The sequence below is a fragment of the Xenopus tropicalis genome, chromosome 8 (genome assembly GCF_000004195.4).
Source record: "Xenopus tropicalis strain Nigerian chromosome 8, UCB_Xtro_10.0, whole genome shotgun sequence".
NCBI lineage: Eukaryota > Metazoa > Chordata > Amphibia > Anura > Pipidae > Xenopus > Xenopus tropicalis.
In genome coordinates this window covers 62,959,319-62,982,675 of record NC_030684.2, presented here as the reverse complement: position 1 = coordinate 62,982,675, position 23,357 = coordinate 62,959,319, and the positions used below count along the sequence as shown (strand labels likewise).

General features: G+C 37.8%; 1 protein-coding gene across 5 annotated transcripts in view; it reads left to right on the top strand.

Moving 5' to 3' along the window:
* The first annotated feature begins 11,684 nt into the window (after positions 1–11,684).
* The window catches only part of dach2 (dachshund family transcription factor 2), a 323,436-nt gene continuing 311,763 nt past the window's right edge, over positions 11,685–23,357 (top strand). Inside the window, exon 1 of one of the 5 annotated variants that reach the window (XM_031906819.1) lies at positions 11,685–12,063. In XM_031906819.1, the coding sequence (XP_031762679.1) occupies positions 11,822–12,063 (242 nt within the window). In that variant the 5' untranslated portion in view covers positions 11,685–11,821. 5 annotated transcript variants of the gene reach the window in all.

Genomic DNA, 23,357 nt, shown 5'->3' with positions numbered 1-23,357 from the left:
GCACTTAAATGCATGCATTGCTTGATATAATTTTTAAAATTTATATCTCTGGCCATGTTTCTTATTGTCTTTAACTATATGGTGATAACATAACTGTTCCACCTAGGGCAGATGTCCCCATGATTCTTTGCCTGTGAGCTACATTCAAATGTAAAAAGAGTTGGGGAGCAATATGTGTATAAAAATGATCCTGGGGTGCCAAATAAGAGCTGTGATTGGTTATTTGGTAGCCCCTATATGGACTGCCAGCTTTTGGGAGGTTCTGTTTGTCAGTAAACCTGAATTCAAAAATAAGCACCTGCTTTAAGGCCCTTGGGAACAACAGCCAAGGGATTGCATCACTGACCTAGGGCATAACAATAACGACAGGAGGTTCATAGGCTGCCATGGGCAAAGGAATAGAGAGGGCCCACTGGGCCCTTAATATCATAGGTGAAATATATTTGCATGCCCATCTGGAGTCTGGAGGGAAGGGGTCCTGAAGAAGATTTTCCTGTGTCAACCCTGCTCTATTGTCTATGGCTGTTCTGTGACATTTTATATCAAAATACATTGCACCTTGTGACACTGATTTCACTCCGGTCTGGAGTGACCATGGTGCTCTCAGGAAGAACTGTGTCCTAATTGCCTTTCCCAACCTTCAAATGGATGCATGTGGCCATGTTAAATCAGTGCTAAGTACTGGATGTGGGTCCTACCTAGGAAGCGAAAAACATATGGACAAGTATGTTAGCAATTAGGTGACATGTGGGGTAATGTAAACTTTGTACTTTGTAACTTATATAAACCAGTAAGATGTTCCTTTTTAAACAGCTACCTAGTTAATTCAGCCTACTGATTGATTGCTACATGTTGCTGAGAATTAAGAACTTTGCAGGTATACTGTGTTTTTTCATTTGTAACAAAGCTGCTCTGGGTATGTGTTAGAGTTATCATTATGAACACCCTGTATAAAAGTGGTACCTGCCTCTCTTCCCAGAATCTCACCTAGCCACACATAACATGGGACTCATGCTATACAGCCAAGTAAGATTTGCCAAGGGATAGCAATCCAAAGTGGAAAATGTAAGATCTGGCTTTGGATTCATAAATCTGACTTCATCGCTAATGTAAATCTCTGTCTTGGTGTCACTAAGCAGATTTCTCTCCTTAATCAGGATTTAGCACAAGAAAAGGCTTTGAAGGCTTTACAGCGCTGTCATTCATTCCACTACTGAGGGCCTTGAGAAGTGTAAGATCTAAATGAAGCGTCTTTTTCATGGATTGTCACCTCTCAAGGGTACTGCCTTTAACTTGCGCATTTATGATTGTGTATTGCAGGATGCTGCTGCACATTACAGACTGGTGTCATGCTACAACACTTCTGGCCTTGGAAATCAGAACTCATTTGAAAGTGTATCCAGTATCTGGGAAATTTTACACATGCAGTTATTGTAAATGCCTTGCTTTAAGTGGTTATATATTTCCCTCTGTGCCAGTAGTGTTATAATAGAACAAGGTTTGCAGTTTTACTGCCCATTGCAGCTTATAGAAGCATAAATCCCCAGGAATAAACTTTTAATCATTGTATTTACCTAGAACTGGAATATCACACTACCAACCAGTAAATACCACCTTCATTTGGTCAAAAGATAACATAGGGTACTGGAAACTGTTGTCAGTATTGTTATGATAAAATAAACAAAAATATAAGTGACTTTATTGACTTTAATTAACCCTAATTCTAAAATGCTGCTTCCTATGATGCAAAACACAGTAGCACAATAGATAAACTATAAAGAAAGACTTATCTAGCCTGCCCTACATGAAACTAAATTATTGAATCTGATGGTTCTCAGAATAGTATTTGACTTATCTCATGTATGACTAAGGTGACATACACAAATACCCTCTACTAGTTCTACTGGAAGTGAACTCCATGCAGGCTATGACTGGTAATCTATGTATTCTGGCAAATGCCAGAGAGGGTTCTGTAAGCCATAGACAGTAACTATTTATTGGGCTTCTCAGTCCAGACCTGATTCCATGCATCCTATTCAGGGAAAAAATATTTATATCTTGTCTTATAACTTATAATTATTATAATCTTGCATAATGCCACATGAATGAATAAAACTTTATAGTTATACATTATTCAGTTAATTCAAGTGTAAATGTTATTGCTACTAAGGGTACTGTCAGCCATAAATCTAGGGTTGCCACCTCACCCCTTTAATACCGGCCACATATTGAATCCATATCCTGCATGGCTAGCTAGCAATTGATTTAGAGGCATGTGGCATGGCTGCATATAAATCAGTTTAGTCTGCAGCATGCATCGAAATAAATTGCTAACTAGCCATGCAGGATGTGGCTGGTATTAAAGGGGTTGACAACCCTACTCAATTGCTACTGAAGTTCTTAAGTATGGAAACCTATAAAGGAAATGTAGTAAAACAAGCTCATTTTCCAAAGCAGCCTTCAGTGCAAATGTATTACAAGAATAACAATGGTTTAACCACAACAATGTTTTTTCCAAAATTCCAGCATCAGTGTAGGCACCTGCCAAAAAATGCATGTGTGTATTTGTGCATAAATGGCGGTACTTCAGGTGCACTGTGTCACATTGGGGTTATGTAATAAAAGGCTCTAAGTTTGCCCAGGTGCAGTAACTCATAACAACCAATCAGTGGGTAGCATTAACTGGTCATTTAAAAGCAAACATTTTATTGGTTACTATGGATTCCTGCTACTGGGTAAACTTAGTGCCTTTTATTACATAAGGCGGTTTATGCGTTACCGTCACTTGTCAGTTATGTATTTAGCCCGAACATGTTTCTTAACTTTGGGCCCCTGGTATTTATGGGCTGCTACAACTTCTAGAATTCAGTAACATATTCTCAAGGGAAAAACAATTTGATAGTTGTAGTTCAGCACAAGGAGTATCTAGTCCAGAAACATCTGTGGACCCAAGATTAAACAACTGGACTTTAAGGAAAAACCGGCAAAAAGCACCAGTTTGAGGCAGAGGTTTATTCCAGGTTACCAGTTATACAGAAAAATGTCTACATTTAACCCCTTACAAATAAACACTAGACAGTGCTCACAATAAAGCATTGTTATATATATAAAACACAATTCTCATAAATTAACACAAACCATTTAAATGGACAATCTTGTTCTGCTTTTACATGGCAGTTTTTAAAAGTAAAACAACAAAACACCATCTTACACAAACCAAGCTGCCTTACAAAAGTGGTTAAAAGATGCAGTCCTGTATGTTAATGGCTCACTTGGCAAGAAATGCATTTCAAGCTAATGGAAGCTATTTTATTCTTATAAATTATAAACCAGTGCATGACATAATATCTTGCACTGTTTAGCAAATATGTGATTGCACAGTGCTACAAGCATTAGATAGTTAAATTCAGTATTTCAGAGGATCTTTGTTTAGATCACATTTTTCTCTCCCTATAAATCAATATGCAGAAAAATCCAGGACAAAGGTAGGATTCAACACCAATGTGCCTGAGGCTCTGAGCATGCACCTGTTGCTCCTGAAGCTGCCATAAGCTGCTAGCCTCTCATTTGCAACTGCATATTGGCAGTTTTTATTATAGAAGAAAAATATAAAATTGTGGTCTGGACAATCCTTATATGTGTATGTAGATAAATGTATAAAATGAAGATAAATAGTATAAAATATGTTATGATTAGTAAATGACATCCTGTATACACAGTACATCTACTTTATCAGCACAGTGTAGCTAGAATACTAAATGCAAATTGATTTCTGTGTTTTATGGCTATGCAACAAAGGTAAGAATGTGATGGCCATATGTACCAAACACAATTTATAATTTTTTTGTCTGGCCTTTATTTTATGGAAACCAGTCACTGTGGCAAACTTTGTTTAGTCCAGGATCCTGCATGTTTACACATCCCTAAAATGAAATTATACATAGGTTTTTACTAATCACAGTTTAAAGGGAATGCAAAGAACAATCTTTTTTAAATATGTTACCTTAATTATGTATCCTTGTCACATACAGAAAATATGTACTCATAAAAGTTGTATTCACTTTTTACCATTTCCTCCTCTGTAACAGAACGCATCTGACAAGTCGGAAGTAGTCATGTGAGTCAAAATATAATGGGACTGAAAAATTGAATGTGTAAACTACATGTAACTTTTGCCATCTGACATAACATGCCTGTCAGAAGAGAATGCTGCATGCTGCTTCTGCATCCAACAAGAAAAAAGAAAACATCCAACTTTATCTGATCCAACATTACATTACAGCCTGTGGAGATCAGATTTTGTAGGTTCCTACAAAATCTTGTCCTGTTGCATGGTGTTGCATGGTGGATTAAGATTCAATCTGACCCGCAAAATTTGTGATCAAAAGTGATCACAGAGTTTAGCCCTAAAATGCACCTAAAGGGCTAAACTTTATAGGAGATTTGTTAGGATGGTGTTGGATTAACAAAATGCATCCTACAAGTTGGATGAAGTTGTATGGGTTAAAATATAATGGGACTGATAGAAAAATCTGATGTGTAAGCTACATAAAGGATTGCCATCCGATACAACATGACAGTCTGAAGGGAACACTGCATGCTGTGTCTGTATTCGACGAGATAAAATCTGAGGGTTTCTGGCAGACTTTTTTTTGTGTCAGATGTAAATGCAGGAACAAAGCCCACCATCGGACTTTATCTGATCCAACTTTACATGACAGATGTGAAGGTCAGATTTTGTAGGACCCTACAATATCTTGTGGTGTTGCAAGATCAGATAAAATCTGACCCACAAAATCTGATCAAAATCTCCTGTGGAGTTTAGCCCTAAAATGTACAAAGATATTTCTTGTGGAAATTGGAAATTGTTGTATAAGAGGCAAAGGGCATTTCTAATTCACTTGCTCAATGATTAGTTGCCATATTTAGCTGATGAACAACACTCTGCATTAGGGAGTCCATATTTTCAATCTGTACCTTTAACCTTTTTTGATTTACAACATCCAGTTTGAGGTTTTCAGTGGATGCTGGGAAATGTATCTGTGTTTGGCTGGGCACATGTTTTTATATACTGTATATACTGAGCAGCAGACTCATTTTGCATTACACTTTTCAATGCACCAGAAATGAGAAAATCTACCTGTATGCAGGTCTAAAACTCATGAGATCATAATAACTACTAGAGGTGCACCAAGTAGCCAGAAGTAATCAAAGCAACTTATAAGGAATTTGCATCAGTTTGTCCCTAACATTAATTTTAAAATGCTTCCTGACTGCTACAGTGATTGACCTTTGCAACCAGAAGCAAATTAAACATACAGTCAAACCCCACCTTTACATTTTCCAGGGGACTGGGGGAAAAAAAATATAAAATAGGGGTTTTAATGTAAAATGGTGTAAACTACAAAAAAAAATAGTTAAAGGGGCAGATTTACTAGAACTAGAATTTTTCTGGCCTTGAAACTTGTATAAACTTAGTATTTTTGAATAAAATATGATCATTCTTGCATTTATTAAATGTCAAGATAAATGTTGGTAGGGTTGAACAAAAATATTGAGTTTATTGTCTGAAAATCATCATACTTTCGAGCCAAAAAATTTGAGAATTTCAGAAAATTTAAATGGCTGTTCATTTCCATGAATCCTCTTTATTTTTCTCAAACAGGAATTGCTCCAGCAACCATTTTAGGAACATTGGTGCTCATTCTTGGAAAACAATAATGTGTTTAAGTTTCACTTGAAACAGGGTGAAATAGAAAACAATGATGGGATTAACTTCCCCTTGAAAATGTGTCAAGGACAGGCTGTCACTGACTTTTCTATTCCTCCATAGGACTTGGTTCTCCCCAGCTGGGGTTTAAAAAAAAAAAAAAAATTAGAATTTTTCGATAAAATACTCAGAATGATCTCAAATTTAAAAAAAAAAGATTTAAGTAATCACATACTGCCAAAAAAAAGACTAAACATAAAAAAAATTGAACTTTTCTCAGAAAACCTTAGTAAATGGAGCAAAATTATGATGTAAAATGCAGGAAAACATGCTTAAAATCCAGGAAATTTCACTGAAATGCATTAGACCATGAAAGTACTGTAAAAAAATTGTAAAATCCTGAAAAATGTAAAATTGGGGTACATAAAATTGAGGTTTGGGGTAAAATGGGGTATTGTTTTAATAGTATGAATTTGTATAACTTATAATTATATTCTTGCCCTCTCAGTTTATATTTCACTTAGGTTTTCACAGGTTTAGAGTTTAATACATGGAAACTCACCCATGTTCTATTTATTCCTATGGGATATTTAGAAGTGTATTTATCAAATAGTGAGTTCTAACTTTCACCCATTCATAAATCCACTTCTAAAAATCCCATAGGAATAAATAGAATGTGGGTGAGTTTTTATGTATTAAGCTCAAAACTCACATTTTGATAAATCTGCCCCTATATGTTTGCTAGGGTCAGCATTCTGAACTACAGTACATGGTAGCACTAAAAAAAACCTAATAAAAAACCTAATTGAAAAAGGTTTAGAAAAGTTTTGAAAAAAGATTTAAAAAGTTATAAATAAAAAAACCCACAAAAAGTTGCTAAGTAAATTAAAAAACATTTAAAAAATTAAGACCAGGTGCAAATTATTTTTTAATACCACTGCCTATATCAACGACAACTGTGTTTAGCAGTTTCATGCGACACTGTGGAATGCAAAAAGAAAAAAATCAGCTGCTGATATAAATAATTTGGATCGTTTGTAAGACTATTATCAGTCAATATTTCTGATAGGCTAGTGCACATTAGTGACTTAATTTCCTGAACAATCAGTTTTTGTTCATAATTGCATTTTAGATGTGACAGCATTCTGACTGTTCGCATATAAAGTCTGGTTCAAGTGCTTGCAGAGGAATAAAGCACTCATATTCTCAATATTGTATTGCATTCATACACGGAAAGCATTCCTTTCTGCATTTCCCTGTGATGCGTTCCACTTCAGCAAGTAACGCATTTTGTTTTTACCTGTGCCTGTACTCATCACACAGGCCCATGTAAGTGCAACACAGATGGAACGCAGCAAGTTGGTGCTTACATGCGCCTGTGTAAATACAGGCACAGAACAGCATGCGTTCCTTCCTGTGCTCCCCTGAGATGAAACACAGAGGACAGCAGCGAATGGAAACGCAAAAAGCTTTATGAAAGTTTATGGAATGAGTTTCTATGTACAGCGACTGACGAAACCAGTTGACAGTATTAATAGGTGCTACTGACTGGTAGTGATGAGCAAGTTTTTTCGCCAGGCATGGATTCGCAGCGAATCTCCACATTTCGCCATTGGCGAATTGTTTTACAAAACTTCTGTGAAAATTTGGCGCGGAAAAATTTGTTGCGCAGAAATTTTTTTTGTTGCGCATCAAAAAGGGCACGGTGACAAAAAAAATATACGCGGGTGACGAAAAAGAAGCGGGTGACAACTGTGTGACAAATGCGTTTCGCAATTTTTTTGCCGTTTCACAAATATTATGGCAAAACGGGACAGATTCGCTCATCACTACTGACTGGTCCACAGCCTGGTACTGGGTGCTATTAACTGGTCCACAGCCTGGTCCACTGTGACTTTGTTATGTTTGCAAAGAGGCAAGCACTCCAAAATTACCTCACTGTCATGATAATAAACGTTATTTGGTGCTAGAAATTTGCATGGGGTGTTTTAGGGGGCTCCTTCCTCCGTTTCTTTCTTTTGCAGAAGTGATGCAATAACGTTAGTATTGCAGGACTGTTCCCCCCAAACAGCAGACATGTGACAACTACATATCTGCTGTTTGGGTAGCTCCATACAGCTCTCTGTGCAACCCCTACACTTTGGGGCCAATTCATTAAAACACAAGTTCGAATCCCGAATGGGAAAAATTCAGATGGGATACGATAATTTCTGAAGATTGCAAATATCACGAAAATGCTTCCGAAAAAATTGTATTAGTCACGATAATATCGTATTGGCGTTCCGGAAGTCACGAAATTTTCGTGCCGAAAGATTGTAAACAGCGGTAGAACATTTACGAATTTTTCGCTCAGCCGTACGAAAAAGCCGCGCAAGCGCGAAAAAATCGGCGAAAATACACTCGGACCGTTTGAATTACACATTTTACTTAAGTTATTTTTGGAGCCTTTTTTTTGCTTTTTTATTTTGCGCATCTTTTACTCTTCTGGCAGTGAAAGGGTTACAGCTCTAGGCCGATAACTGCTGCTGTACTAGACATCATTATATGCTGTATGTCCACACATAATAAAAAAGTACACAAAACATATTCTTTTGCACACACAGCCTAATAAGGGAAGATTGCTACAACTCCAAACAGTGTTAAATCCTCCATATCCTTGAAAAGCACATACAGAGGGTTCAATGCCTGTATGTTTTGAATTCCTAGCATGTATGCACAATGGAAGTAACCCATGTAGTCCTTTACTGTTTATAATACACAAGAGCCATTAACATCCTGTAAATAATATCATTATAAACAGTGCTTGGTGATGTCATCAGTTATAATCAGTGCTTAGTGATGTTATTTGTCACAGAAACTTGAGTATAATAATAAATAAAGTTGCAAAATGTAAGAATATTAGAAGTCACCTTGGAGTTTCATGAAATTTCATGATAAAAGGGTCATGAAACTCCTCTGTGACTATCTTTATTTTTACAACAGAAAGTACATTATTCACTATATATTTTCACCTTAACTCTAGTATGCACCCTTATAGCTAGTACACTGGGGTGTAACTTCAGGGGCATGGGCCCCCCTTCAAAAGAAAAAATCTCAGAAAAAAACCTATATACTTAAAGGAACAATAACACCAAAAAATGAAACTAGGGTAGGGTATCTAATGCAAACACAATTGTTTTTCCAGTGCATGACAAGAGTACATTATATTTCAATAACTTTAAAACAGTTTTATTTTTTGGTGTTACTGTTCTTTTAAACCACTGCTACCATACGAGTACAACACTCATGAACTGCAGGACAGTATAATTCCAAATGCATTTCTATTAAGTTTGTCAAGCAAAATAAACTTCAGTTACACTATATGAATAATCTTGTTTCCTTCAGTCTTGGAATTCACAATCACAGCAAGCAGGCAGGCACCATTTTCTGGGTGCTGTTATTAAGGCAAGCTTTGTATCATGCCAACATCTTGTTTATGTATCAGAATGGGGGATCTGATGCACATGCTCATGCACTGACTGCATAATTAGATGGTGAGGAAGGAAGAGGAACATGAGTGCGGATTGGAAAGTGAAAGCAATTGTCTGCCCCACCTCTATGACTAAGGCTTAGAGGCAGGGCAGGCAATATGTGATTGACAGCTGGGATTTTAAAATGCCTTTATAATGGCTAATAAAAACAGAATTTGGGTTTCATGTTTAATTTGCAAAGGGCTTTTATTATACAGCTTTTTACGTCTGGGTGACAGGTCCGCTTTAACATTAAAAGGGGGAATTCAAAAAAGTGGAGTAAACTGAAATTAGAGAAAGAAAAGTTATTGGAGTTAACTGAAGTCAGATTCACAAAATCCTTTATTTGTTTTATGAACAAGGAAGTTTTGTACACTTTGAAGTTACATTGTCGTTCCAGAATGGCACTTTATTAAATGTGGTGAATTTACACTAAGCTGAAGTTGGTGTAAATTTTATGGAGCTTTTTGAAGTATTATCTCCATTCTGGTGATGTTAATAACGTAAATAAAAAAACATGTAATAACTTTATTCCAACATTCTGGCGTAATGTGGAGTAAAGAGAAATTTTTACGTCACCCAGACATAAAAAGCTGTATAATAAAAGTCCTTTTTTAAAATTAAACCTGAAACCCGATCTCATTTTTTATTAACACATCTGTACCCATTATAAAAGCATTTAAAATCTCAACTGTCAATCATATATTGCCTGCACTGCCTCTATGCCTTAGGCATAGAAACAGGGCAAACAGTTACTTTCACTTTCCATTCAGCACCTCCCTCCTCACCTTCTAAATGTGTAGCCAGTGCATGGTCACGTGCATCAGGTTTCCCATTCTGGTGCATACACAAGATTTTAGGGTAATACAAAATGGTGCGTGCCTGCTTGCTGATGTTGTGTAATTCCAAGACTGATTGAAACAAGATCATAATGTTTTTATAGTGTAAGTAAAGTTTATTTTGATTGACAAACATAATAGAAAGGAATTTGAAATGATTACTTAGGGTGACAGGTCCCCTTTAATGATTTTCTAGTGTAATTAAACAATTTACTTTAATTTAACAAACAAACAAAAATGTTTTAACTTCACTTTTGTGAGTTGTCCTAAATTCTGAAAGCTTGAATTTAAACTGGTCAATTTGTGTTTCTCTAAAAAATAAACATTTTAGTCTAGAGTGGTGTTTAATAATGTAAAACTGGAGTTAAGACTTTTTGCAACTTTTGTGAATTGTGGGTTTAAGGGCTCTGGTACACGGGGAGATTAGTCGCCCGCGACAAATCTCCCTTGTTGCGGGCGACTTAACTCCCTGATATGACATCCCACCTGTGAAAATGTAAATCGCCGGTGGGATGGCATACGGGGCGGCGCGATCGGTGATTTCCACAAATCGCGCCACTGCGTATGCCATCCCACCGCCGATTTACATTTTACCCGGTGGGATGTCATATCGGGGAGTTTAGACGCCCGCAACAAGGGAGATTTGTCGCGGGTGACTAAACTTCCTCGTGTGCCAGAGCCCAAAAAGTGATAGTAAAACAAAAAATTATAGTTTTGATAGAGACACATGCAGGGTTGGACTGGGCCAGCCCAGACCCGACCCTTGCCGGCGCTCCCCCTCCCGAACGCTCCGCCACTGACGCGTCAAATTTATGCGCTCGGGGGAGGACGTTGGGTGGGGGCCCTGCGAGGAGAGTTAGGGGAGCCCCTACGGGGGGGTTAGAGGACGCACCTGGCTGAGTGCACCTGCAGGGCCCCTGGGACGGGAGCCCCGGTGGACCCTTCACACCCCAATTAAGACACATGCAATGATTAAGACAGATGCACTGTGGAAAACAGAGATTGTAAGCTTTATGGGGCAGGGCCCCTTCCTTCGGGTGCTCCTAATACATGGCACTTAGGGGTGAATCACAAATGTGAAGTAAACTGAAATTGGAGTAAGAAATATTGTTGGAGTACATGTTTTAGTTGAATAAATCTATACATGCTTTAAAAAGCAAGTACAAGGCCCATTCCGTGTCACTTAATAACATGAATACACCAGTTTCACTGCTTTTCTAGATGAGGGCTTGTGTACCTGTGACACTTGGCGAGTCTATACTTTCTTTGATATTAAAACCTTTTAAATTTGTCATTGTATCCCCTTTAACTCTTGTAGTGGATTTTTGTGGTGGAATTTAATAAAATGTGCAGTGGAAGCCTAGGTCTAGTTACCCATAGCAACTAACCAGATATGCTTTTTAACAGAGGGTCAGTAAATACAACCTGCTTATTAGTTGCTATAGGTGACTAGCCATGAAAGAACTTTGGGTTTTAATGCTTAATACAAATTCTGGTTTTCCAGCGCCATGTGAATTGTACAACGCTAGGTCAGCTCCTTTATATTGGATGTACGCCCTGGGTGCTGAGGCACGCAGAGGGTTAAACATGGGATTTGGCCTGAGAGCCGTACCCCTCTCGCCCTGGAAGGCAGTCGCACAGGCACTTATAGTACAGGAGTGACAGACGACTGCGCAGGGGTTAATTCCCGCACCTCTGGGCAGTGTAATTTCACTTGTACCCTAGGACGGTAACATTACAGCAGGAGGCTAGGCGAATATGTGATGGAAATAACAACCAGGCTTGAGAAAATCCATTCTAGCCAAGGACTAGGTACTGCTCCGCTTATACCCGGGACATTATCTTGGAACTCCTGCGGTTCTGCCCATTTTGTGCTATTTATGGAGACGGTCTGTGGGGGTGGGAGCCGAGCTGCTGTCCCGGGAACTGAGGAGCAGAAGGAGGAATATAGCCCAGCGCTCCGGGACTGTAGAGTTCCAGCAGAGGCGAATACGGTCAGCCTGAGGTAAGGGGGGAAGCCTTGCGATCCTGGCAACGAAAGGGTGGGCTGTTTATTTTCCTACAAACACGTGACAGGTTTAATATGATTCTCGCTTCTAACCCACTGCCTGTAACTTTAGCCCGTGTCATGTGCAATCCATTCATTTAGTTCGTTTCGCGCACTTGCTGCCCTAACCGCTAAGATGCTGGCGAATACAGCCGTGTGTATGTACAAAACTGGGACACATGGGGTCCCTATGGCTCAGGTACAATGACAAAGAGTAGTCCCGCCCCGACACACTCTTGGCCAATCCAAGGAGGTCCCATCCTGCACCCTGCTCTGCCATTGGTCGCTGTCTGTGTCAGTGCCAATTGCCTGCAGCCCTGCCTGTGCCTGCTCCGAGCTCCGGACTAGTGCAAACAGTTGGGAGAGCAGGTTAGACTGAGTGAGTGACATCCCTGGCCGGGCACCCACAGGAGCAGCATGGCCGTGTCTGCACCTCCAGTCATCAACGCAACTTCCACCCCGGCCTCAGGAGGCTTGTACTCCAGCAGCAGCCCGGCAGCGGAGTCCCCTCGACTGGGAATGCTCAGCAGCTTTGTCCCGTCCGGTTCCAGCCCTCTGGCAGGGAGCAGCAGTGAGTGCCGGATGGTGGACCTGCATGGGGCCAAGGTAGCTTCGTTTGTGCTAGAGGGGCAGGAGCTGATCTGCCTACCCCAGGTGTTCGACCTGTTCCTAAAGCACCTGGTTGGGGGGCTGCACACGGTCTACACCAAGCTCAAGAGACTGGATATAACGCCGGTAGTGTGCACGGTGGAACAGGTCCGGGTGCTGCGGGGACTGGGAGCAATCCAGCCTGGGGTCAATCGCTGCAAGCTCATCTCCCGGAGAGACTTCGAGACTTTGTACAACGACTGCACCAATGCCAGGTCAGAGGCTGGGGACTGGGCACAACAGGGGCACACATTGTGCTGGGTACATTGGTACCCAAATCAATGTTTTCTACTGCATTCTCACCTAAGGTACCGGGCAGTCGCATCTACTGTACTGGGGGCATGAACAGTGAGTTGCACCTACTGTGCTATCTCATTATCGCACCTATTACACAGGGTCCATTGGCAGTCACACCTACTGTACTGGATGCATTGGCAGGGAGTTGCACCTACTGTCCTCTCTCTTTACTGGGTACCTTGGCAGTCCCACCTACTGTAACGGGTGCATTTGCATCTGGCACACCTATTCTGGGCATGCTCCCAACACAGTGTGCAATTGTAGGGGCTAAATGGGCACACACACCCACTGTACTGAGCATGACCTGGTCACACATATAGGATTTTATGTTCTGAGCATAATCTGGGCCAGTAAGTTTATTGAACATATACTTCACCCTAAAGTATTGTGATAGATATATTGGCACCAAAAATTCAAACTTCAGTTCTAATTACTCTGCAGATAGTACTGGCACCAGTTGCTAATGTCATTTCTAGTTATGATACTGGCTAATATACATATACCAGGACCTGTCTGTACTTTTCCTTGTTATTGCTTTAGGTTTGCTGGTACCAGTACCATCTCTAGGTTTTTAGGTACAATGTGGTGCACATGTGCATATTACACATGCCCAGGCACACTTTGCACGTACAGAACTTTCCAACTTCACTGTACATGCTGGAAGCGATGCCTGCCACTATCACTTTACACTCTTGTAGTTTACTTAATTGAACAGCACAAAGCATTTCCTAAGTTCATGCGTGTATTGTGTATTTACTAAGCTGTGCACATATACATAGCACAACACCAACTGCTATTGGTCATAGTTCTACCTACTGCTAACATGCCCAGATATACCTACTTGTAATTTGGCAGTCATAGCACTGCTTGCTGTGTTATGTATTAAGGTAGTCTAATTATTCAGGCTGTATATTTATGTTACCGTGCATACAGCATTAAATTGCTTAGGGTCCTTATTATATTTTATTTCTTGACACATGCAAACTTAAGTACACACCAAACAGCACATTCATTGAATAAAATAAACACATTTATCCACTTCATAGTTTGCATAGGTTATACTTATTATTATATTAGGCTATACTTATTCTTACTGTATTAGGTAAATGAGAACTTATACTTGTGGAAGAGAGAAACTGATATAAAGATACACAGAACTTTAATGACAGTGTGTCTGTGCTACACCATGTGCCTATATGCATAACTTTTAGTTGTGTACAGTGTACAAGAATATATTCATATTACTAATCTGAGTATGTTCAGAATGTTAGCATCTAGTGTATAGAGATACAGATAATAAAGTGCGTGTTTATTAGTTTGCAGTGAATAACAATGATCCTACACAACATTTTTGTTGGTTACTGGAAATCCTATATTATAATATTACAGTACATACAAGCAGCTTTTGTATATAGTAGCCAATATACTGTAGAATACACTAATGCTGCTGCTGCTGCTGCCCCAGTTTCTAACAGCTTGTTAGATCTATAATGACTGAAAGGTAATGTTTGGAAGTGAGTTTAAGAAGTTTGCCCAAAGTTCTGTATTGTGTGAATTAGATGTGAACACCTGCACACTTTTCTGTTCTAGTGAATACACCTGTTACTTTGGGGGAGGGGGGGGGGAGTTAAAGCTTGACTTACCATGTTATTTATCTATTTTATTTTTTTATACCCCTATTGCACTCTTTCATTAACCTTGTAATTGCCTGCTTACTTTACTATAAACAACCCCTTTTCTACACGTGTTTCAGTCATTTCTCATATTTCCCATATAACCAACCGTTACACATGTGGTTCATCACTCTATATACATTTTAATCCTTTTTTAGTTGGTACATAGGCTATAGACAGCAGTGTTCTGGGTGAATGCCGGGACCCATTATTCTTTTTTCTTTTTGTATTCAACTTGTTTATTATTATGGAAGTAAAGCTTCAAAGACATTTAGTTACAACATATCACAATTGCCCATTATTCTCTTTTCATTGTATATATTTAACTGTATCTTACACATTTAAGGATTAGATAGCTACATGTTTACTTTTGTATTTTACCTTACATTTTGTTTTGCACTTTACACTACTGAACATGCACTTGGTTGGTGCCTATATGACTCCAATGATGGCAGATCATGGGGAAGTTTTCAATAGTAGCAAAATCATTACATTATTCTCATATTAACAAGATACTTTGTATATTTGTAGTGGAAGTAGCAATGTATCTTAAGTGACAGATAAATAGTTACAAACAAGTTTGTTTGGTTTAAATGCAGTAGTACCCTTCTGTGCTCAAGCTATACCTTGCAAAAGGAGCTGTAAGTTTGTAGGTATGTAAAAGAATACCTCATGTCTTTCTCAAGTTAATTAACTTGAACCTTTCCTATAATGTATTTAAAATAAAGGCTTTAGCTGTAATCCGTTAGTTTAGTGAGTAATGTTTACGCCCATAATGTAATGCATGTACACTAAACTCATGTTATACAGAATATTATATACACTATTCAGTTTATATTTTATACATTATATAATATATTATAGATTTACTTAGATTATCCTAATATTAGATACTCATTACACTGTAACTCATATATAGGAAACTTCATTTTATTAACTGTATTCGTATTTAGTTACTTTTTTGGTTTATAAGATTCTCTTTACTAAATTTGTGTGTTTTTGCATATATAGTGTGTGTTAGCCAATGTTCAAGAAAGTTTAAATACAAATTACAATCACACCTAAAAGACCAAAGACACAAGCACAAAAAATGTAGCCCATGTAGGGACTTTTTTCCCTGCAGAATTAAGGTCACTTGTCGAGAAGATGCTCTGCTTCAAGCACCAGACATAACTTTTCAATTTGATTAGTTTTAAAAATACAGAAAATATATACCTGAAAATGTTCAACATAAATTTAGTGTGTAGGAAAAACATATTCCAAGTGACTTTATCCAACCAACTTAATTTAAATATAAGAACATTTTTAAAATATCTTATATGACTTGTCCTAGTTCCCCATCAGTCCCACCAGAGCAGTCTTTCGGCTTTTCTCCACCATGTCACTTAAGATACACTTGCAGTCCAACCAATCAGAGGATCTACAGCCTGTGATCAATTAATGCAACTGCCGTTTGAACTGTTAAATTCTAGGCTGTTCGGCCATTCTTCTCTATTACAAGGTCATTTGTGAATACCAGAAAACTAATAACCTGTCATCAATCGTCTATTTTTGTAAGCCGCTGTCCAAATTACTTCTGAACCATAACCTTTCATTTCATTTTTACAGTCCCCATAAGTGTGCTCATTTACTACCTATATTGTTATTTATAATTCTGTATGTCTGTATATTGTCAGTGTAAGTTCTACTTATTTTTGTGCACCTTTTAGCCCTGCTGCGCACATAAGGAACAGTATAAGCCCGCATTTAGTTCCTGCTGTACTCATGTGCTTTTGGTAGATACACAACAGCTCTCTATGCACATATAAGCCTTTCTCTTTATAATGTCTCTTCCACCATTCACTGAAAGTTTTTTTTAAAAATAAATCCTGTTCAAAAATCTATCCCTTTTTTCTCTCATAGAGTCATTTTTAGCAGAGTGTTGGGGTGATTATGTTTTTTGCTTTTTCAAAATCACGCTAAGCACATTCTCTTATACAAGAAAATACTGTAGCAAGCAGTGTGTACACCTCTATTTATGAAGTATACTCTTGCTACTATAAAGACATACAAACTTTAAAATTTAAAACTTTCTATGTCTTCAAGTAAGCTAGATTTATTTTTTAGCTCCATTATGGCAAGTTTAAAAAGGCATTAAAGCATGTCACTATGGGCTATGTATGGATATGTACATGGAGGGCCAACTGCGTGATAGTTATAGTTCTTGAGTACAAGCTGTAGAGTTTACATGGGTCAGCAGATGAATGAAAGGAAGGAAAGCTGTGTATGCATAAGGTAGGTGTGTGTGAGTATATATATATATATATATATATATATATATATATATATATATATATATATATATATATATATATAAACCTCCTTCTTTAGCTTTGCTGCCTAAGTGCTGTAGCATGTCTCCTGTACTTGGGAATGATGACTGATCCTGTTAGGTTATCACTCTGAGACAAGATGTATTCATGGGAACTTTTTAGATGGTTCGATCGTTTGCTGGATACATATTTAATGATGAGATACATTGCCCTGTCGCATAAAATGCTCTGAATCTTCTATAGAGCAATGTATACTCAGCAGAGCCTGCACATTTAGTTAACATATTCTATTATGGTGTGCAAACCTTTGCAGATGCAAATGCAAAAGCTCTTTCCTTGTGTATACTAAGAGAATGATCATACAATTCTCAGAATCATAAAGGCACACAATGAAAAGCATGTTTTTCTTTATAATAGTCTTTTAAGGCAGCAGAGCGAATCTTTTGTAATTAAAAGGTATATATTTAATTATATCATACATCAAGTGCCAATGTTAAATGAATGCAATCAGCCAGGAAATGATTTATTTATTATTTTTAGAAAATAAAGGTGCTTATATGAAAAAGCAAGCCAGGTGTAATTTTAAGCCTTATGTCACTGCAAAGGGATACGGCAGGTTATTAGTCCCTCATGAAGAAAAGGTATATACATCCTAGATCAGGCTAGGTCTCCAAAGTTAGACTAACCAACTGTTGCTTGAAGCATTCTCAGCCAGACAAATGCAGCCCTGCCACAGCAGAACCATATGTACCAGGTTTACCAGAACCATCCTAAAGGTTTACATTTTCCCATTAATATAGCCCCACTTTGTACAGCTCGTATTTCAAATACTATATATATTACTGTATTTACATAAACAAACAACTGGTTTGAACATTCCAAATCAGAGCTACATTTTTCTGAAATTCATTGTTCTAACAAGACTTTTCTCTGTAAAGGTTTCTACAACAGTAGATGACCTTTTGTTTCCAGTCCATCAATTATGGAGATAGAAAATGTAATAATTTGCACATTTTCAACAGTGCCTGCACCTCGTTGCTAAATTCCCAATCTTTCCCCTCACCTCAGCTTCTGCGGCCCCTCAGACATATGCCGGCAGTGCTCTCTTCTCGTGACCCAATAACCTCTCTTTCAGTGGGCAGGTTACAATGTCACCAGCACTTACTGTGACACTTTTCATTGGAAATTTCAAGCAATGAACGCAAAATCAATGAGAAGGCTTTCTTCTTTCTATTGTCTGTGAGCTCCACATGTTCAAATTGCATATACTTTCTAATTTATAGATTTCCCTTCGGAAAGGGAAATATAATCCAGAAAGCTGTTGTCATGTGTTAAACTACATATAAAGCCATTACCATTTTTACTTTGTGAAAGAAGTAAATACTTTAAAAAAAGGTTTCTGGCAAGGCTGTTTGGTAGGCATTACAAATATATATGCTGATCTTATAGTAGGTGTGAAGTTTGGGCCTTACAAGTGCGAACTTCAACTCCCATAATTCTCAGCCGTTGCCTGAAGTTTTTAATCTTAGCACCTGGAAGGACACACATTTGACATATCGGTATACATTATTGCATAAGATTGTTAGTGCTATTAACCTTTAAAATGCCAGCATTTACTTTTATGGGGATGCTTACATTACCTTTCAAGCTGTTGGCATTGTCAGCTGCAGGTATTCATTTACACTGCACCTTCAAGGAGTGAAATTGCTAACATCTTTGTTGTGGTTTCTTTATTGTACAGTAACATTCAGGAACTGGAGAAGGGGGTAATGTGTCCCAGGCACATAGCACTTAAACACTGGGCATCTTACATCACAGTGCTCTTGTATTTTTAATTTTGTTAGTTATCCACTTTCAATCTGACTTTCATTAAAAAAAATGTACAAGAACTGGTAGAAAGCAGAAAATCATAAACCTCATTGTCTAAACTGTTTCCCCATAACCTTTTTTCGGGCTGTGTTAGTGATGTCACCTTAAATGCTTATGAAAATACACATATTGCAGGGTTAAGCTAATTCTGATGCATCCCTGTGTGATTTTTGTTTTATTTTGTCTAATTTGTTGTCTGGGGCTCTGAATTTTGGAGGGCTTATTAAGATTTTGAAAAAGATAAATATTTAAGATGTAGTGTCCTGATGCTACAGAATCATAGGTAGCGTGTATTGTATTGCTTGTAGGAGCTGAAAACCAGGAGCACAAACCATACTCTTGGGACCTTTCTAGTATTTGACTGCGGTAAAATAAAACTTCCCAGCTTGTAAGTCTGGTTTCTGTTTGCTAAAGATATGCTGTGTGTGCTGTTCATTGCTTTCATCGAAAAACGGGCAGCTCTGTAATAGAGCAGTAAAGTGGATTGTATATCTCAGTAGTGTGGCATAGGTGCCGTTTATTCCTACTCAATTTGCGTTCACTTCTACAATATATTTGATCACAAAAAGCTTAGTAACAGGTTCCATGCAATACAGAATACAAAGCAAAGTGCAGCAGTCTCTCTGACAAAGCTTGTGATAAAGATATAGAGCAGTCTCTGCAGATGTTTGTAATCAAGGATTTCCATCCTTCAGTCTTTAAGCTGCTGAACTATCATTCCGTACACCTCTGGCAGCCATCCGCAACAGCTGGAGGGATGCAATTTACATATCCCTGTTTTAAAAGTTTAGTTTCTCGAATAAATCTGATGGAAAAGGGCTAGCTAAATGGCTTGTCATGTTAGAAGAAGACCATTGTACTTGCTCTTGTTTCATAAATGACCCCATACTGATTCATGCCACTGTAAGGAACTGTCAGATTTTTGTACTCTCCAGTTATTGCTTTCATGTAAGTATTTGCTATAGGTGCTATTTAGGCTAGTAACTAAAAATGAAGCTATCGGGACTCATAGGAACATCACTATTCTCTGTCTCTCTGCTCTTGAAGGTTTTAAACTTTTTTCTTTATACAGAATGAAATTTACATACATAATAATTGCCAATCTCTGCAGTGAAATGAAACTTAAATCTGTATTTATTAGGTACACTTTATTTTAACTTGTTATTCTACATAAATTGAAAATGAAGGGAGTTCAGTTAAAATAAGCAGTATATTGTAACAACCTAGATTTCGAGTGTATCAGTTTGACGACTAATACAGTTAAACCTCTATTTTACTTACTCTGATTTTAAGTTTTCCCTCATTTTACACCCACACATATTGGTCCCACCAATATATAATACATAATACAATTCCCAGATTTTACATCATTTTTAGCAGTCCCCTGAAAAACTTAACTGTAACTTCTACTGTAATTTGAAAGGTTTGTCAATGACTAGAGAAGTGGCTTTATTATTATATGATGCTGCTAACCCTAAGTACATCATGCAACTTAATTCATTTCAACACTAATTCTGCTTTCTTTATTTATCTCCTTGTTTTCCAGAGTTATGGAAAGAGAGAGTTATTCATGCTGGGAAATCAGTTCATTGTAAAACACAAAATATTTCATGCAGGATATTTATTACATTAAACAGACAATAACATTGAAAATGTAATCTCATTATTTATCGGCTCATTATTTACGCTCCAGATTGATAGCGTTTTGCATTTATAAATTGCTTATGACTGCAATATACATAAATAGTCCGGTTAGTTGAAACCGCTAAATCAGTTTTGTCCAAGTTGTGTGATAGCTGCTCTGGTGCGACGTGGGTTGCAAATGCCTTTGGAATATAGACAGCATTAATAATGTGGAGAACGTTGTCATTTGTTACATGAAACTGTGTGCAAAACATGACCATGGAATTCCAAGTCTTACAAGCTGCTAATGGTAAAACTGTTCTCAAATGTTGTTGAAGTGTTATAATTTTAACTTCATTCTGTTAAGTTTGAAAACTAAAATGGAAAAAAAAAACCAGCTGCATAGCCCAATATTTTGGTTTTAGTTTTTTTAACACAATATGATGCTGCCAAATGTTCTTTCCAAAATGTAATAATGCCTAATATTATAACTTAGCTGGGAGTGACAGACTTGTCAATAAGAGTATGAAAGTGTTTTCCAAGAAGTGTTTGTCTACTGTTACATAATACATTTTATTATCCTAATGAAAGGAAGTCAATGTGTTATCCATGCTACCCCCCTCTCTCTGCTTCTTTCTCTGGGATGGGACAGCGCTAATCAAATCCTCTTCCTTTGTAAGTTGCTAAAGGGTTCAGTAGATGATGTGACCCTCCAAAACAGAATTACTCTCAGCTAACACATGTTCTATTTGGCATGTCTGTCTGATTTACTCTTCTGCTGTAATATTTTATTCAACTTGCTTTGACTATGCTGATTAAAAAACACAAGACTCACAGAAATTAATTAGGCCTGTAAATAAAGACAATATTTTATTTCATGGGATAAAGAAGGGCCAGACACTGTGTCTGCTGAATGCAGCCAAACACTCAGTAAGGCTGAGTCTTTTATTAGAACAATGAGGCCAAGATTATAATTACTGCAACCAGCCATGTGCACTTTCACTGAGCTTTATATTGCTGGAGCACAGATGCTTGTGCCAGGGAAGGTCTTTCTTTCATGCGCAGGGATTAGAAAGAAGATACTGGTCTCTGAATTGGGAAATATTACCTGATAAATTAGTTTTCTTGTGTCTAAACGGCATATATTTTGTTTTGTGAGTGAAACTTCCTTAGAACACGTGGTGAGGTAACTAGGGGAAATGGCAGATTAAATCAGGGAAAATTAATGACATGTAAATTGATGCCAGTGTGTTCTGTTAACTCTTTGAATGGCATGTACTGCAAAGCCTTAGCAACCAGCTTCTATGATTCATTTCCATAAAACTCTATTACCATTACATCTTGTGCTGCATTTTTTATATAAATAATAGCCTTCTGTGGAAAACTTTAAAAAAATGTTGCTTGCATAGTCTTTTATACTTATCACCCACATCCCTGTTATATTTCAGAGGGGTCCAGGTTCCCGTACATTGGTTGTTTAAAGCTTTAAGATACGTAATATTTTGATGTCATTTAACATTTAAATCGTACCATGCAAATCTTTCACTGACAAGACATTATGGTAAATGTCAATAGAAATAAAAGTTACCAGTTTGATAACCCACTTTTGGAACCTTATGACCAAGTTTTCTTACAGGGGTGGGGTTACATAAACATATAGTGATCCCCCTGGAAACAGAATGTTTACATCCATCAGGAATAAGCTTCCCAACACTGCTTATAGTTGAAGTCTTTAAATGTTACTGTTTCATCTTGTCTGTGGAGGTTTCAGCTCTAATCTATATTCATATGGCTGGACCCACGATCTTAGCCAGGGAAAGAAACGAACACACATTAATGCTGTTCCTGTTGCATATTCAAAAGGTTATTCACGAGCACGTCTACTTCCCCCCCCTTTCTGTCTTTTATTCCTTTTCAGCTTCTGAACCTGCAGAAATTTCTGTCACTTCAAATCACACCATTCTGAAAAGATAAAATAATGTTTAGGCACATTTGCTTGAGGAGGGAAATTGAGCATTTGCACCCAATAAGCCTGATTGTGGAACTGCATGCAAATTGTGTTTTGATTTATCTCTTTTTGCACTTTTTTCCATTTGAATTGATCTTGCATTAATTTCGCCAAGCGGCTGTGTGAGGCTGCAGATGTTGCCCTGTGTTTAATAAATCAATGAGACAGATCTGAATGAATCACTTCAGATAGATTCTGTGCTTGGTTTGATGTCTGGATGTTATTCTTAGCTTGTTATCATGACAGATGCATTAATGTCCTATACTCTGTCAGCCATCTCAAAAGAGATTGGAGTGTTTAAAGTGGAGGCACCCTCTTCTTCCCGTACTCTTGTAAAAATAAATAAATTGGGTTTGGGATCAGAACAAACACACTTACCGATAATACCATGTTAAAAATGTAACAGCTTGGAGGGGAATTGGAGGAAGAAAAAAAAAATCTTGGTAATTTAAAACTGAGCTTGCGCTGTCAACTTCAGTATTGAACGAGTAATTATTTTCAAAAGGAGGAAATCGATAGGAAATAGCACGTTTGCCGAAGCATTTTTCACATTAGCATTTGATTGTAATGAAAATGACAGCAGCAAATAATGAATGATCATTGCGAGTGGTAAATGTCACCTATCAATCTACAGAAATTTGAGGAGGAGTCTGTTCTGTAAATAGCCACTGCTAAGTGTTTGGTTTGGTTAAAATGGGGGTTCTTGCAATGGGGTTCTAAAAGCTGTGACCCACGTGCACACCCTATATATTGTGGTGCAGGGGGTCAGAACCTTGGTAAGAAAGTGCTGATCCAATACAATAAAATGTAAGGTCATTGCTG